The sequence below is a fragment of the Microtus oregoni genome, unplaced genomic scaffold (genome assembly GCF_018167655.1).
Source record: "Microtus oregoni isolate MIOR12 unplaced genomic scaffold, Mior012 000015F_ref0000493, whole genome shotgun sequence".
Classification (NCBI taxonomy): Eukaryota; Metazoa; Chordata; class Mammalia; order Rodentia; family Cricetidae; genus Microtus; species Microtus oregoni.
Genome location: NW_024543074.1, coordinates 19,831,590 through 19,845,503, shown reverse-complemented (window position 1 = coordinate 19,845,503; position 13,914 = coordinate 19,831,590). Strand labels below are relative to the sequence as shown.

General features: G+C 51.5%; 1 protein-coding gene across 9 annotated transcripts in view; it reads right to left on the bottom strand.

Annotated features, from left to right (window-relative positions):
* Positions 1-13,914, bottom strand: part of Ksr1 (kinase suppressor of ras 1) — a 130,327-nt gene that overhangs the window by 40,396 nt on the left and 76,017 nt on the right. For 2 of the 9 annotated variants that reach the window (XM_041664135.1, XM_041664134.1), the window contains exon 3: positions 5,558-5,717. The exons of the other annotated variants lie outside the window; for them this stretch is intronic. In XM_041664135.1, the coding sequence (XP_041520069.1) occupies positions 5,558-5,677 (120 nt within the window). In that variant the 5' untranslated portion in view covers positions 5,678-5,717. The remainder of the gene's footprint in view (positions 1-5,557; positions 5,718-13,914) is intronic. 9 annotated transcript variants of the gene reach the window in all.

The following is a 13,914-nucleotide window of genomic DNA, read 5'->3' as shown; positions in this document are numbered from 1 at the left end:
CTGAGGATGGAGGCTGTGGAAGAATGTGATCCTTCCCAGGGGGGATCTGACCACTAAAACCTTCCTTCTGCTGGACATGCGAGAAACCCTGTCTTGAAAAACCTAAAAAAAGAAAAAAGGAAGAAGAGAAGAAGTTCCATGAGGCAGGCATGAGAGAGGAAAGAGAAGTACTCGGGCCTGCCCAACCTCTTCAGTGAGATGAGCGCACCGCTTGGGAGTGGTCCTGGCATCACACCTCAACCCAAACAACTCAAAGCCTCCAGACTGCGCACACAGATGTGTTTCTCCCACCCACCGAGACAGGCACAGCACAGGGGAGTATGCGTAAGGAAACCAGGTCAAACCAGTCATTCCATGTGTGCTAGAGAACCAGAAACAGGTTAGGGTCACCATATGAGCCACTGGGAAACCCTCTCTGACTGGAGAGGCCCTCTGGTTGCCCACCTACCTGTAGGCCTGTAGAAGATGGTCATCTAAAAGCTAAGAACAATGCCTGCCCCGCTCTGTCATGCCCTGGAGATCTAGAGAAGGGAGGGGGACTGGCAAGCCGCACCGGTTCTGAAACTGCTGCTCACTCCAGCTGCTGGGCCAGAATCAATGTGTTAACTAGAAGCTGAGAGAAGCAATATGCCCAGCCATGGACCAACATGCCTTGGGGTTCATATGGAGCATGAGCAGGGCACCAGGAACACGGCCTCCTCGGCTCCGCCATTTTCCCTCAAACCATGACTTAACGTTTTCCAGTGAATGACATTAAGTTATCCTTTCTGGCAATAATGAGGAAGCAGGGCCAGTTGCAAACTGAGGTCATCCCAGCCCGTGACAATTAAGCCCCGCTGTTGACAGGAGCCTGCTAGTCTCTGTTCTCTGTAGTCGAAGGCAGGGGAGGGTTTGGCCAAATATGCCCCTGCCCGCGCCCCCGCCCTCGCCCCCCCCCCCCCCCGTCTCCAGCAGCTGGCAGTGGCTGGGGTCACAGGTCACACCAAGTATCAGATGGTATCCTGGGACTTACCAGCAGCCACGGGGCAGCCTGGGTCTATACTTAGAAACTGTGTCAGCTGCCACAGGGAGCCGTCTGCACACATGTGGTCCAGGGAGAGGACAGTGGTTAGGCCAGAGGCCATTTTGCCTGGCACGGGCCACATACACACAAATACTCTGTAACTCCAGCCAGAACTGAGGAGGCAGTCGGAGTGAGGGCCTCGTTAGGGTGAGCTCTTAGCAGTGGGATAAAAAGCAGCTGCAAGGAGCTCCCAGGAGGCCTCTTCCCACCCACCCGTTTCAGCTCCTCAGCAACGCATGCCAGTTCCTTCCCTGGTACTTTCCACCACTGCCTGGTACAGCTCTGACTCTGAGCTGCACTGGTGCCACTGTCCAGCACCAGTGCCACCTACCTGCCTCAGAGCAATGACCCAGCCCCACTTCCTCACGTGGGCAGAGAAAAGCTCCTCCCACTCTGCCCTGGCTCTCTAATGTACCCCAATATCAACATGTAAATGAGTAGGTGTGGCCATGTTCAAATGACACCCAGGGACACTCAAACTTGAATTTTATATTTTCATCTGTCACAAAATATTTTTGTGTCCCCCACCAGTTAAAAGAAAAACATTCTTCATTCTTTAAACAATGGTAGGCTACATTTGGTTTGTGGAGTGGCTTTACTCAGCCACTCCATAAATACTTGCCAGCTATGTCAGGCTTCATCTTCCAGAGCCCTGGGCCTCACTGTCCCTCCCTTCCTGCTTCCCCTCGCACTAGCATCCCTGGTCCCACCCCAGCACAACATCAGTAGGAAGGGGTCATCCAGGCCAGGCTTCAGGCCAGGCCCACGCCTGTCACTCAAAACCCAGCCCGTGCTCATCAGCACCCACGTCATCGGCACCAGTTTCCAGAAACACCTGCTTCGCTGCCAGCTGAAAACAGCCAGACATGGCCAACGGCAGAAAAACACGTGTACCCAAGCTGGCGGCGGGGGGGGGGGGGGGGGGGGGGGAGACGGGACACGGGACTAGTGTTTCCCTGACTCCATACCCTCCCTCAATAAAGAGAGGGTTCCTAACTTAGGCTACAGTGGGAGACCCTGTCTCAATAAATAAACACACTATCCACAAGAGTCCACAGTAAAGCTCAAGTCAAAACTGTAATAGTCTGGTCAAGACTCTGGGTTCAGCTTCCCACACAGAACAAAACAGAAGACAACACGGCAGCTGGAAGGTCCTTTCCAGAACAGAGGCCAGGCTGCAGGCTGCAGAGCAGTTCAGGCACTCGCTGCAATGCATTAGATCAGGGTTCAGTTCCAGGTCCTCTGTCTGGTAGCTCAGAGCCACACCTGTAACTCCAGCTCCAGGGGGCACTGATAACTCTGGCCTCTGTAGACACCTGCATTCGTGTGTGTGTGTGTGTGTGTGTGTGTGTGTGTGTGTGTGCGTACTTGTGCATCTGTGTGCATGTGCACACACGACATGTACACAGGCTTAAAATTAATAAAAATAAATCTTAAAAAAAAATTAAAGGGTTAGAGTGGACAGTCTGACCACAGCCAAAGAGCTACAGAAACCTTTGAGTACAGAAACCCTTTGCTTCAGGGGGAACTGGCAAATGAGAAACTCCCACCCTGTGCCACACAGGGCCAGGATCAGAGGCCCTTATCTGACCCTGCCCTGCTCTAGGGGACAGCTCCCCAGATCTTCAGGCTTCCCTGGCCTCCTTTGTAGATGAAGCAGGCATGAGGAGGCAACAGTGGGTGACAGCTGGGTGACAAATGACCATAGGATATGCCATCACACCCAGCCACTTCTTGAATCAAATGGGGAGCTGTGACAACAGGCCTAAGCTGGGACTGCCCCAGTAGTTCAGGGTGCCATAAAGGGCTAGAGCTAGTCTGAGACATTTCCTATGGACAACTCAGTCCTCCTAAGGGACAGCCAGCTCCTTGAGAGAGCACAAGGACATGGCCATGCCTCCAGCCATCTTTACTGTTTGCTGTCCCTGGGATCTTCCCTACCCAAGTTCCTTCCCACATCTCCTTTGTACCAAGGACTACACCCAGAATTTTGCATGCGCTAAGCAAGTGCTTTACCAGTGACTTCTAGCCCCAGTCCCAATTCTCCCACTCTTCCTACCTACATCTGCCTCCTCCGGGTTTGCAGGACGAGAACTCTGAGTACAGGTGGCAAATCCTGCCACACCATCATGCACCCAGTGTGCCAAGTGTATCACAGCTGCATGCCTGACCCCCAGCTTCAGTCTTGCAGGGCCAGGAGCCTGATCCCAGAATCCCTCTAGCAGAGCGCCACATCAGGGGCCATCACAGGAGGTTTGTCTTCTGGGTAGTTTGTCTGTCTCAGCAGGGAAAGAAGTAGGCTGGCAGCAGGAGCCCAGGGCTGGAGACCTGAGAAGCAGACTCTGTCACAGACAAGGGATGCATTGTTTCAGAGCTCCCCAAAGGGTGCCCAAACAGGAGGCACTGGAGAGCTCTCATGAGACCATGGGGTAGGCAGTTTTCTCTGTCGTTTTTCCAGGGCCACTGAATACTAACAGCCTCACAGCAACACTGAGCCCCAAAGCTAAGGAAGCCCAACAAAGCTTCTTAGATGATGGCTAGGACCTGAGCCAGGGGGTTATCACCATAGCTACCTGGTTCAGAGGACATGAAAGGAGCCGATGGATACCCAAGAAAATGAGGAGAAACCCATCCCCTGTCAAAGTCAGAGACAGACTTCAAAGGGACTTTAGATAATCTAGCCCAACAGCGAATTTACAGAGGGAAAAAAACACAGGACCTAGGGAGGAGGAAGCCTGCTCCTGTCACCCAAACAACAGCACTGGGACAGGGCCCTAGCTAACAGAACCCCACAGAAACCAATACCAGACTAGGCTGGGCCTCAGGAAGGTCCCCGGTTTCTATCACAGTTCATGCATTAACTGGGGACTGCAAGAGAATGAAGAAAATAGAGATGGACACAGACAGGAAAACTGGGGTTGGTGGCCCTGGCCCTTGGATGGAGGAACTGCAGCACCCTGGAAGATCACTGTGATTATTACATAGAGCTGGACAGGGAGGACTGTCACTACATACAGCTGGACAGGGAGGAGTGTCACTGCACACAGCTGGACAGGGAGGAGTGTCACTGTGTACAGATGGACAGGGAGGAGTGTCACTGCATAGAGCTGGACAGGGAGGAGTGTCACTGTGTACAAATGGACAGGGAGGACTGTCACTGCATAGAGCTGGACAGGGAGGACTGTCACTGCATAGAGCTGGACAGGGAGGACTGTCACTGCATAGAGCTGGACAGGGAGGAGTGTCACTGCATAGAGCTGGACAGGGAGGCGGGGTTGTTAACATCAGATAAACAAGGAGGCAGGGCTTACTTACGGTGCACAGTCTGATCAAGGTGACAACAGGTCTAGCTAATCTTGGCTGGAGTGGAGTCTGCTGGGGAGCAGACTTAAGGCAGTATTCATGGGGGAGAAGGTATGGTAGACATTTTCTGTACACGCTGTTAACACCCACAAGGAAGGGTTTGCCATTTTCCTTTGAACTTCACCCCGTGGGGAAGGCTTTCCTATCTTCCTAGAACCCCCGAGTCTCTGGGATCCTTGAATGGCTGTGCCCATATCAACAGCACCTCACCCCATCAGGGCGTCCTCTGCTCCCGGCAAGCCCAAGCCCTCCCTACCCAGGTGTCAAGGCCCTGGTTCTTCCAGATCTGAGCTGGTGGAACACAGACGCTGAGGGGTAGTCCCTGGCCTCTGCCACGAGCCTCACCTCCAAAGACAACTGCCAAAGCAGTGCCAAACCACACGGTGGACTCGTGAGATGACAGCCTGGGATGTCGCTCCAGGTCCTACCAAGTTCCTAACACAGATGATGGCAGGAGAGAACAGATCTAGCCCACCCAATCCACCCCACTTTGGTGACACTTTTCATGATGGAAATCTCAAAGCGTCAGCTATACCTGGCACCTGGCTTCTGCAACAAGGCCCAGGACCCACTGATTCTTGCTCAGTTTCTCAACACGCTTCCCCCTTTCCAACCAGTTTAACCATAAAATAACAGTTAGGGGCGCAGCCACCACTCAATAAGTGGCCCAGGCATAAATACTTGCTAGCTATGGAAACTGGGACTCCAGATGATTTAGTTAATCATCTTGGGCCACAGCAAGTAGGTGATGGCCTTGGCCCCATTTCTCTCCGGTCAACACTGCTATTCTGTGTGGTTCGGCTTCCCTGTCCTGACGACCAGAAGCTTCGGGAACAGTCTCAATCCCTCACAGCAGTCACAGGTCAGCTCCTGTGGACACAGCAGGCTCAAACAAAGCATAAAGACAGCCAGCCCCTTCATTATAAAGATGGAGGCAATGAGCTTCCAAGATTCAGATGGCTCTAGCAATTCTCTGCGACAAGAAAGCGAGGAAATATGAAATGACAGTCACCTCCCCTAAAGTGCACACTCCTCTGATATGTTCTATAGCCAGTTGGCAAAGAGAGGACTCAGAGTCCAGTCAAAGGGACCCGTTCTGAGGACCCATGAGAAGGCGCTGCCACTGCCTACCTCACAGCTCCCATCTGGCGCAGACTGGCTTGAGCCTCGGGCTCCTCTCGGCAAGGTGGGTGGTGGGGCTTCTGGGTCCCTTGAAGCCTTTGTCATTACCCATCTCCACAGACAATGCATGGTGAGGGGCCCGAGGACGGCAGCCCTGGTCCCCGGCGCACTGTCCCATGGAAGAACAAGGCAGGGAGAGGGGTTTCTGTTTTCATTCCTAGCGAACAGTCACTGTGGCCAAAAATAGTTTGTGCCTGGGAGCTGGGGAGTCAGCACATACTTCCCAGAGCAGGTGCTGGGCCGCCTCATAGCAGGGGTGGGGACCCAGGCTGCCAGGACCCAGTTTTCCCTGCCTCACTGCCTCCAAAATGCTAGAACTGAGTCAGGAGGGAGCACTGTTATCGCTCACCTCCCATGAGTCACCAGGGGCTCCCCACCTCCACGTGAACCACAGCTACCTTCTAGACCCCATCTGGGGCACACAAGTGCCTTAAGAGTTACAGCACGCCCTGGACAGCAGACAAGATAGCAGCGCAGTAGCAAGGGCAGCTGTCACACTGCTGGAAGTGACCCCTCCTCTCTCAGAATAAGAACATAACAAGAAGGAAGTCAGGGTGGACAGCCAGTGTCTGGGGGCAATTTCATTTTCTTTTTGAAGTTTTTCTGTACTTTCTAGTTTTTGTACAATGAGCACTTACAGTTAGATTTGGGGAATGTTTCTTTAAAGCAATAAGTAACTGTTTTTAAAATAAATAAAATTAAGGGTATTGGGGAGATGGATTAGTTGTTGAATTGCTTGCCACAAAGACAAAGACCCAAGTTCAGATCTTTAGAGCAAGTAAAGGAAGCCAGGAGAGGTGGCCCATATCTGTAACCTCAGGGTTGGGGAGGTGGAGACCAGAAGATTCCCCCAGGCTTGGTGGCCAGCCAGTCCAGCCAGTCGGTGAGTTCCAGGCTCAGAGAGACCCTGTCTCCAAAAACAATGCAACAAGCAATCGAGGAAGGTATTGATGCTGATTTCTGGCCTCCACATATGTATGCGTGCATGCACAGATGAACACATGCACATGCTATAAACACACTCAATAACTGTGAAGACCTCAGGCATTAGAGAGGGAAAGATGCAACAAGGGCCCATCCATGAGAACTGAGAGAGAAAATAGCAAAGAAGAGAAAGAGTTTTGAGTCCCAGTTTTGCAGCCAGACTTCCTGAAGGCTGCCACTTCCCAGCTATGTGGCCGTGAGTAGGTGACCTGTCACTTAGTTTTTCTCCCTTTGCTGCACCCTGAGTACCACAGCAAGCTTTCCTGAAGATGACTGGGAGGACCATATGGTACAGCTCACATCAGTCCCAAATACAAGGTGAGTCCTTGACAAATAATTACAAACTAAATTCCCGCGTGCACTACACAACCTTAAAGGAAAGGAATGTAAGCCAGGTGGTGGTGGCACACGCCTTTAATCCCAGCACTCCGGAGGCAGAGGCAAGTAGATCTTTCTGAGTTCGAGGCCAACCTAGTCTATAAGAGCTAGTTCCAGGACAGGCTCCAAAGCTACAGAGAAACCTGTCTTGAAAAAACAAACAAACAGAGAGATCTGCCCAGAAGGAAACTGCCGTATTTGCTGTGTTTGTCTGGGAAGCAGAAAGAGCATCAGGCCGACCATTAGTAGACAGAACTATGATCCCTCCCTAGACTTTGCCTACTTTGAACATGAACACATGAACAGGCACTGAGAGCAGGGAAAATCTAACCTGGGCACTGTAGTGGAAACCTATAACCCCAGTACTTGGGGTATGGAAGCATGAAGGTCACAAGACCAACACAGTGAGCTCAAAGCCAGCCTGGGATCACCATATGCTGTCACAGAACTGGGGGGCAGGGAGTAGAGTGGGCTGACCCCGAGAAACAGTGATCATCTCTGAATGTGACTGAAGGTCTTACTTTCTTTGTTCATCTGTATTTTAAAAAAATAAGTATTTATTACTTTCTTAGAGATGTTAATTAAAAAACCAAAACCCAACAACAGAAAACTTGCCTCACCAGTTATATTCTAGGACATGGTCCCAGCAGAGCCACAGAGGAGCTGAGAAGCCCTACTAAGGCACCGCTGAGCTAGAGGCCTGTGGCTCCTCTGTGAGCACAGGACTCCTGTCTGCTGATGGTCACATGACCTTCCGGTGACCCTCTCCTATGGGGGAGAGGGGCGCAGATGCTATGAGAGCTACAACAGTGTTATCCCACCAGGATGAGGTCGCAGCCTTCTGTCCTGATGTTGACAGGGCTTTAGGGAAGCCCTCTGGAAACCCGACTGCCATGTGACATACTGAAGATCACCGGAAGGAGCTCTACCTTCTTTTTCCTCTGAAATATTGAGACACCCAGGCAAGACTTGAATTTGCTGTCCTCCTGCCTCAGCTTCCTGAGTAGCTAATACCGCTGAGCTGTACCACCACGCCCTGGTCAGGAACCTATTTCTGAATGTAGGTGGCCCTTGGTCCTTTAGGCTTCTTCATCCAGACTGAGCCCTTCTTAACCTGTATGTGACCATGTGACCAAAGCAGATCCAATCAGAGCCCTCCTTGAGGTTTGGCAGCTACAGTTCCAAGGGAAGAGGCCCTTCTGACAGGCAGCATTGCAATGGGAAGGGCTGAGGCTGAAACTGCCCAAGTCCTGCACCCCTCCACCCAGGGCTGTCCATCCATGAGGCATCAGTCCTTGTACACAGACTTCCCCAGGCTTGAGAGTGAAGTCTACTGGTAGCTTCGTTTACTACAGAAAAGTCACAGCTAGAGGGAGGAGCACACAACAGCTTTACTTGGTAAGTATTTACGATGGCCCCTTTTTCCAAAGGTTTGGTCAGCAAGAGACATAACGACAACAACGGAATTACAAGTATATAAGACACCTGTCTTGAGCTGTCTCCTTTACCACTCTGAAACCTCGACAGCTCCTTAGAACAGCAGCTGGATGTGTTTGAGATGATATGTCTCAGGAGGATTCCAGGCGTCACATGAAGAGACAGGCTAACATTAAGAAACAGCTCCACCTAAAGAAGGAAGTAAACTATAGGACAGAATACCAGCACTTGAGATACTCCAGCCATGTTATGAGAATGAATGACGGCAGATACCCGAAGACAGCACTGCTTGGAGGAGTGCACGGGATAAGGTGAAGAGGAAGGCTCCAAAAACGTTGGACAGACAGCATAAAGGAAGACTGTGGGACCTTGGGTGTGACAATAACACAAGCATCTCGGACTGCCCAGGACAGGAACAACTGGAGAACCATAAACGGGCTGCCCATACATGCTTAGCAGTGCCGGGGCATAAACGATGATGGTTTTCTATCTAGCCATCCTTCTTTCAACCAATCAGCAAAAAGCTGTGTGTGCTGGGACTTTACTGAGCACCGGGGATATTAGCGTGAGCACGATATACTCTTTGCCAGCAAGAACCAAGATAAAGAACAAATTCAAAACTAACTAAAGCCAGGCGGTGGTGGCGCACGCCTTTAATCCCAGCACTCGGGAGGCAGAGGCAGGCGGATCTTTGTGAGTTTGAGGCCAGCCTGGTCTACAAGAGCTAGTTCCAGGACAAGAACCAAAAAGCTACAGAGAAACCCTGTCTCGAAAATCAAAAAAACAAAACCTAACTAAAATGTGTAAGTGAAATTTGTAAGTGCTAGAAGGGAAACAGCGCTGAGTGAGACTGTGGCGGGTATAAGGGACATCTGATTTAGACAGCGCAGCTTTGCTAGGGCCCTGCAGAGGAAGAGGAGGCGCTAGGCTGAGGACAAGAACCACACGGACAGAAGGAACGAATATACAAGGACCTGTGGCTGCAACAGGGAATAGCCTGCCATGTTCCAATGCCTGGTCAGAGGGAGAAGGGGCAGGAGTTGTGGAAGGAGACATACACTGAGTACTTCAGGGTCTGGAAGGGGATAGTGACAAGGCTGGATTTTATGCTGAGTGTGACTGGGTATCGGTTAAGGATTGATCTCAGAAAAGCCAGATTTCTGGATATGCAAAGCAGAACCGGGCGGAGGCTCACGAAAAACGAAGTGAAGGGAGGGGAAAGTGGACACAGGAGTGACGGAGGTGTGCTGCCAGTGGAAGGGACACAGACGGATCCGGGACACACATGGAAACAGCCAGAGGGAGCTGGAAACTGAGCGTGGGGGCTGAGGAGGCAGAAAGTACCAGACATGACGCCTCTCGCTAGAACAACTAGCAGGCAAGAAAAGAGGCGCAGGGAAGTTAAGGGACTTGTCCAAGCACATGGCTGGCGGACAGCAACCAGAATTCTCTCTGCCTCCCCGGGCAGGCCTTGTTTCATCTATCTAGAGATCACACTCTTAACAGTCTTCCTTTCCAAGCCTCCTGCCTGCTCAAAGTAGGCAAGGCTGTAGGGAGCAAGGGACCCTAGAACTTACCTGCTGCGAGTTGTTAAGAAGAAGAGTGAGAGACTAAGGATAGATGGCTCAGTGGTTAGGAGTGTTTGTACAAGGATGAGGACCTGAGTTCAAATTCCCAGAATCCACATAAAAAACTCAGTGTGGCTACATGCATACCATGTACCCTAGTACTGTGGGGGCAGAGACAGGTAATCGTTAGGGGTTCCTGGGTCTCTAAGGAATAAGGTGGAGAGTGACAGAGAAGGACACCCAGCATCCTCCTCTGCCTCCGCATGGGCACACACCTGCACGCACACATGTACACACTCTACAGGTTTCGTTTTATGGTAACTGAAGCAGGGCAGCATTGGCACAAACATTTCCCTATGCCATCTGGGTCATCAGATCTCTTTGAGAGCAATCCCGTCTTCACGGTGGCCCTCCCAGGGGAAGAAGGAGCACACATACAAGCTAGCAGCTAGGAAGCTAGCGGTGTCCAGCAGGGGCTCAGTAGACACCACTCCCAAACCACGGGCCGCAGGCACGAGCGGTCATTCAGTCTGGAGACTGAAGACACAAGAGCTAGAAATAGCTGTTATGATGACTGGTGAGTCAAGGCCTCCCCAGAGACTACTGTGCGCCACCTTCACTGGTTCAGATGACAGAGCTCCTATGACATCTCAGCCCAAGGGGCAGAAGAGCTATGGATGATATGTGAACTCGAGCTTTCAGAAAGCATACCAGTGTGCAGACACTGGGGACAGAGCCGGGACTGAAGCAGCCAGATCTCTGTCCTCATGGCACATCCAGTCTGGAACTCCAGAGAGCTAGGAGATGGACTTGTAGTCCAAAGCATCACACAAGCAGGGCGATGGTGGCGCATGCCTTTAATCCCAGCACTCGGGAGGCAGAGGCAGGCGGATCTCTGTGAGTTCGAGACCAGCCTGGTCTACAGAGCTAGTTCTAGGACAGGCTCCAAAGCTCTCTGTAAATCCTGTCTCGAAAAAAAAAAAAAAAAAAACAAACCAAAAACCAAAAACCAAAGCATCACACAACGCAGGCGTATAAGATACGCTCTCACCTGTGACTCTTTACAGACTGTCAGAACCCAGTGGCACCCCTGCCCTAGAAGCTTAAAAGATACTTGGTCCAGGATCAGAAAAAAAAAATACATTATTCTATCACCCGGAAAATGGCATATACCTAGAATGGGACCCAGTGTACATACAGGCTAAACACATACTCATAACCATGGCCAAACACACACAATCATGTTTAAACACACGCTCACAACCATGTTTAAACACACGCTTACAACCATGTTTAAACACACGCTCACAACCATGTTTAAACACACGCTCACAACCATGTTTAAACACATGCTCACAACCATGTTTAAACACACGCTCACTGAGAGAGAATTAACTAGTGAAAGTGTCGTGCACGCCTCCACTTGGGACCTGGGGCCCTCAGTCACTCCCTCTGCACCTGGGCTATTTGTAACCAGTGTATATCTAGCCTCAGGGCACGCTATCTTATTCCTCAATGAATCCCTCAGATAATTCATGTGGGTACCTAGCAAAGAATGGATGGCTGATGACGTGAAGAAGAGAAGGGAGAAGGTGGGGAGAGAAGAGAAAGCAAAGGAAGGGAGGAATGAGAGGGAAAGGCAGCCAACTCTGTTACACCACCACAGGCAGGAACACTGAACTGGTGCCTGGGGTGGGGTGGAGCCCGCGGCTTTGGATCACAACAGTTTAAATACGGACCTTGTCATCAGCTAAGTCAGTGCACAGTTCTGACAAGTCACTGGATTTCTCTGAGCTTCAGTTTGTTAAGCCAGAAATGAGGGCCCTTTCTCCTCCCCAGGCATAAATATCACACAGGATTGTTGTTATGCCCATGTTCTTATTAAGCTTATCATGGCTGGCTGAGTCCTCCATTTGTGACAGGCATTCATGGGTGTGCGTGTGTGTGTGTCACACACACGCACACTCCCCTACACAACACTAGCCTGTCGTTTGTATCTTCCTTGCCACACACCAACTTCAGCTCTTCTCTGGTCGGATGTGACAGATAGAAGCATGCTGGCCCACCACTGGCCTCTGCTGGTCCATCCTAAGCAGGGAGAACTCTGGTCCAGCATAAGAAGCTGTTCCTGAGATCCAACATCCATACTGAGAACTGCCATCCAACACCGCAATCTCACTTCCTCTGGTGCAGGGGGCCTGCTTCCTGGGAAGGTTCCCAGTTGCTAGGGCCAGGCCTCTCTGGTGGGTAAGCAGGGCTGACGGGAAAGAGGCTGGGAAAAGAGCCACAGGACTCATTCTGTTGATCTATACCTCAGGGGCCAAATGCCAAAGTGCTTTTTCTTTTTCGGTTGGTTTGCTTCTTAGAGAACCCTCCTATCTCTGGAGCCACATACAGCTACTCCCAGCCTGTGGGAGGCCAGGACGGTGGCAGTGGTCAGGTGCTCATCCCTAGAGAAGACCTCTGCTGATCTAGAGTTGGGAGGACAGAAGAAAGGGAGAAGAGAATCCTGCCTATCTGGCCCACAATACAGAGCCCTTTACCAGACCCATGGGCTCAGAAGTGCCCGTTGTAGAGCTTATGCAGGAACAGACATACAGCAGCAAGGCTCTGTGTAAGACCCCACGTTCTAGGCAGCATCCACCTCTGCCTGTTAAAACTGGTCCCAGCCGGCCCTTCCCACTTCCTTTAACAACTTCCAACAGGGAAATTGCTGAGGGGAAAAAATGGCTGCCGGCCAGCGGGCTCTGAAATCATTTCCCCAGTGGCAGCCAGAAACCAAAGCTGTGATGTTTAGATTTAACCTGTGGGGCAGGGGTGGCTGGAAATGGTTAGTGTGGGAGCCAGCGGTAGGGGCCTCACCTCTGAACTGGTTTCCAGATCTCCTTCCCATCCCCTGCACCTTTACTCTCCAGGCGTGGGCCCCCCAGCAGGTTGCTGACTTTCTCGCTTGCTTCTCTCTAGCAAGCCCATGGTGAATGAACTCTGCCTGCTATTCAGTGGGAGCTTTATTTTCCTTAAAACAACTCCAATATTCACCCTTCCCCACTTGCTTTCTCACATGCTTCAATTATCTCCACCCCAGACAAACCCACGCTCTGTGCTCCACAGGCACAGAGATCCTGAACTGGCCCGGTTTCCTCAGCAGCCTCCTCCCAGACCTCTCTCCAGTGTATCCTATGATCACAGTTCTGGCTTTCCCAGCCACAGGGTCCCCACAGACACTCCTCCCTTGTCTGGGTGCTCTTCCTGCCCTAGTTAGGGGCTGGTATGGTCTGATGTCTTCTCCAGAGTATCTTTCCTTGACTGTCTGGGAGGAGTCTGTCTGCTGGCCTCACACATGCCACGCTGGCTTCTATCAGAGCACCTCAGGCCAGTTCTCAATTTGTGTTTTACCCTAGCCACAGGGCAGAGAGAGAGTCAGAGCTCCCAAGCTCTTGGCAGTGGTGCTCTTAGGCAGAGTCGGGACCCACACAGCTCAGGTGCAGAAGCAACACAATATCCACATAATTTAAAACTTATGTTGATACAGAACCATGCAGAGTTCAAGTTGCCAGTGTGTCTAATACATCATTTCCTGAGCTTACCACACTGGGGGGGGCAGGGGGAGAGTAGAACATTTCCACCACCGAGGTCCCACTAGGCAAAGAGTCTGCTCAGGGTCTGAACTGGGAATCCACAGGTGTGGGGAGAGAAGAGGAATCCAAGATTTCCAAGTAAGAAGAGCCACAGTAGGCTCTGAGCTGTGGAGGGCTGGGATTCACTCAGGCGACCCAAGCTAGAGTCATCCGAGAGGAGGGAGCCTCAGCTGAGAAAATGCGTCTATAAGACTGGGCTGTAGGCAGGACTGTAGGGCATTTTCTTAACCAGTGATTGATGTTGGAGAGCCCAGCTCACTGTGGACAGTGCCACACCCCTGGGCAGATGATCCTGGGCACG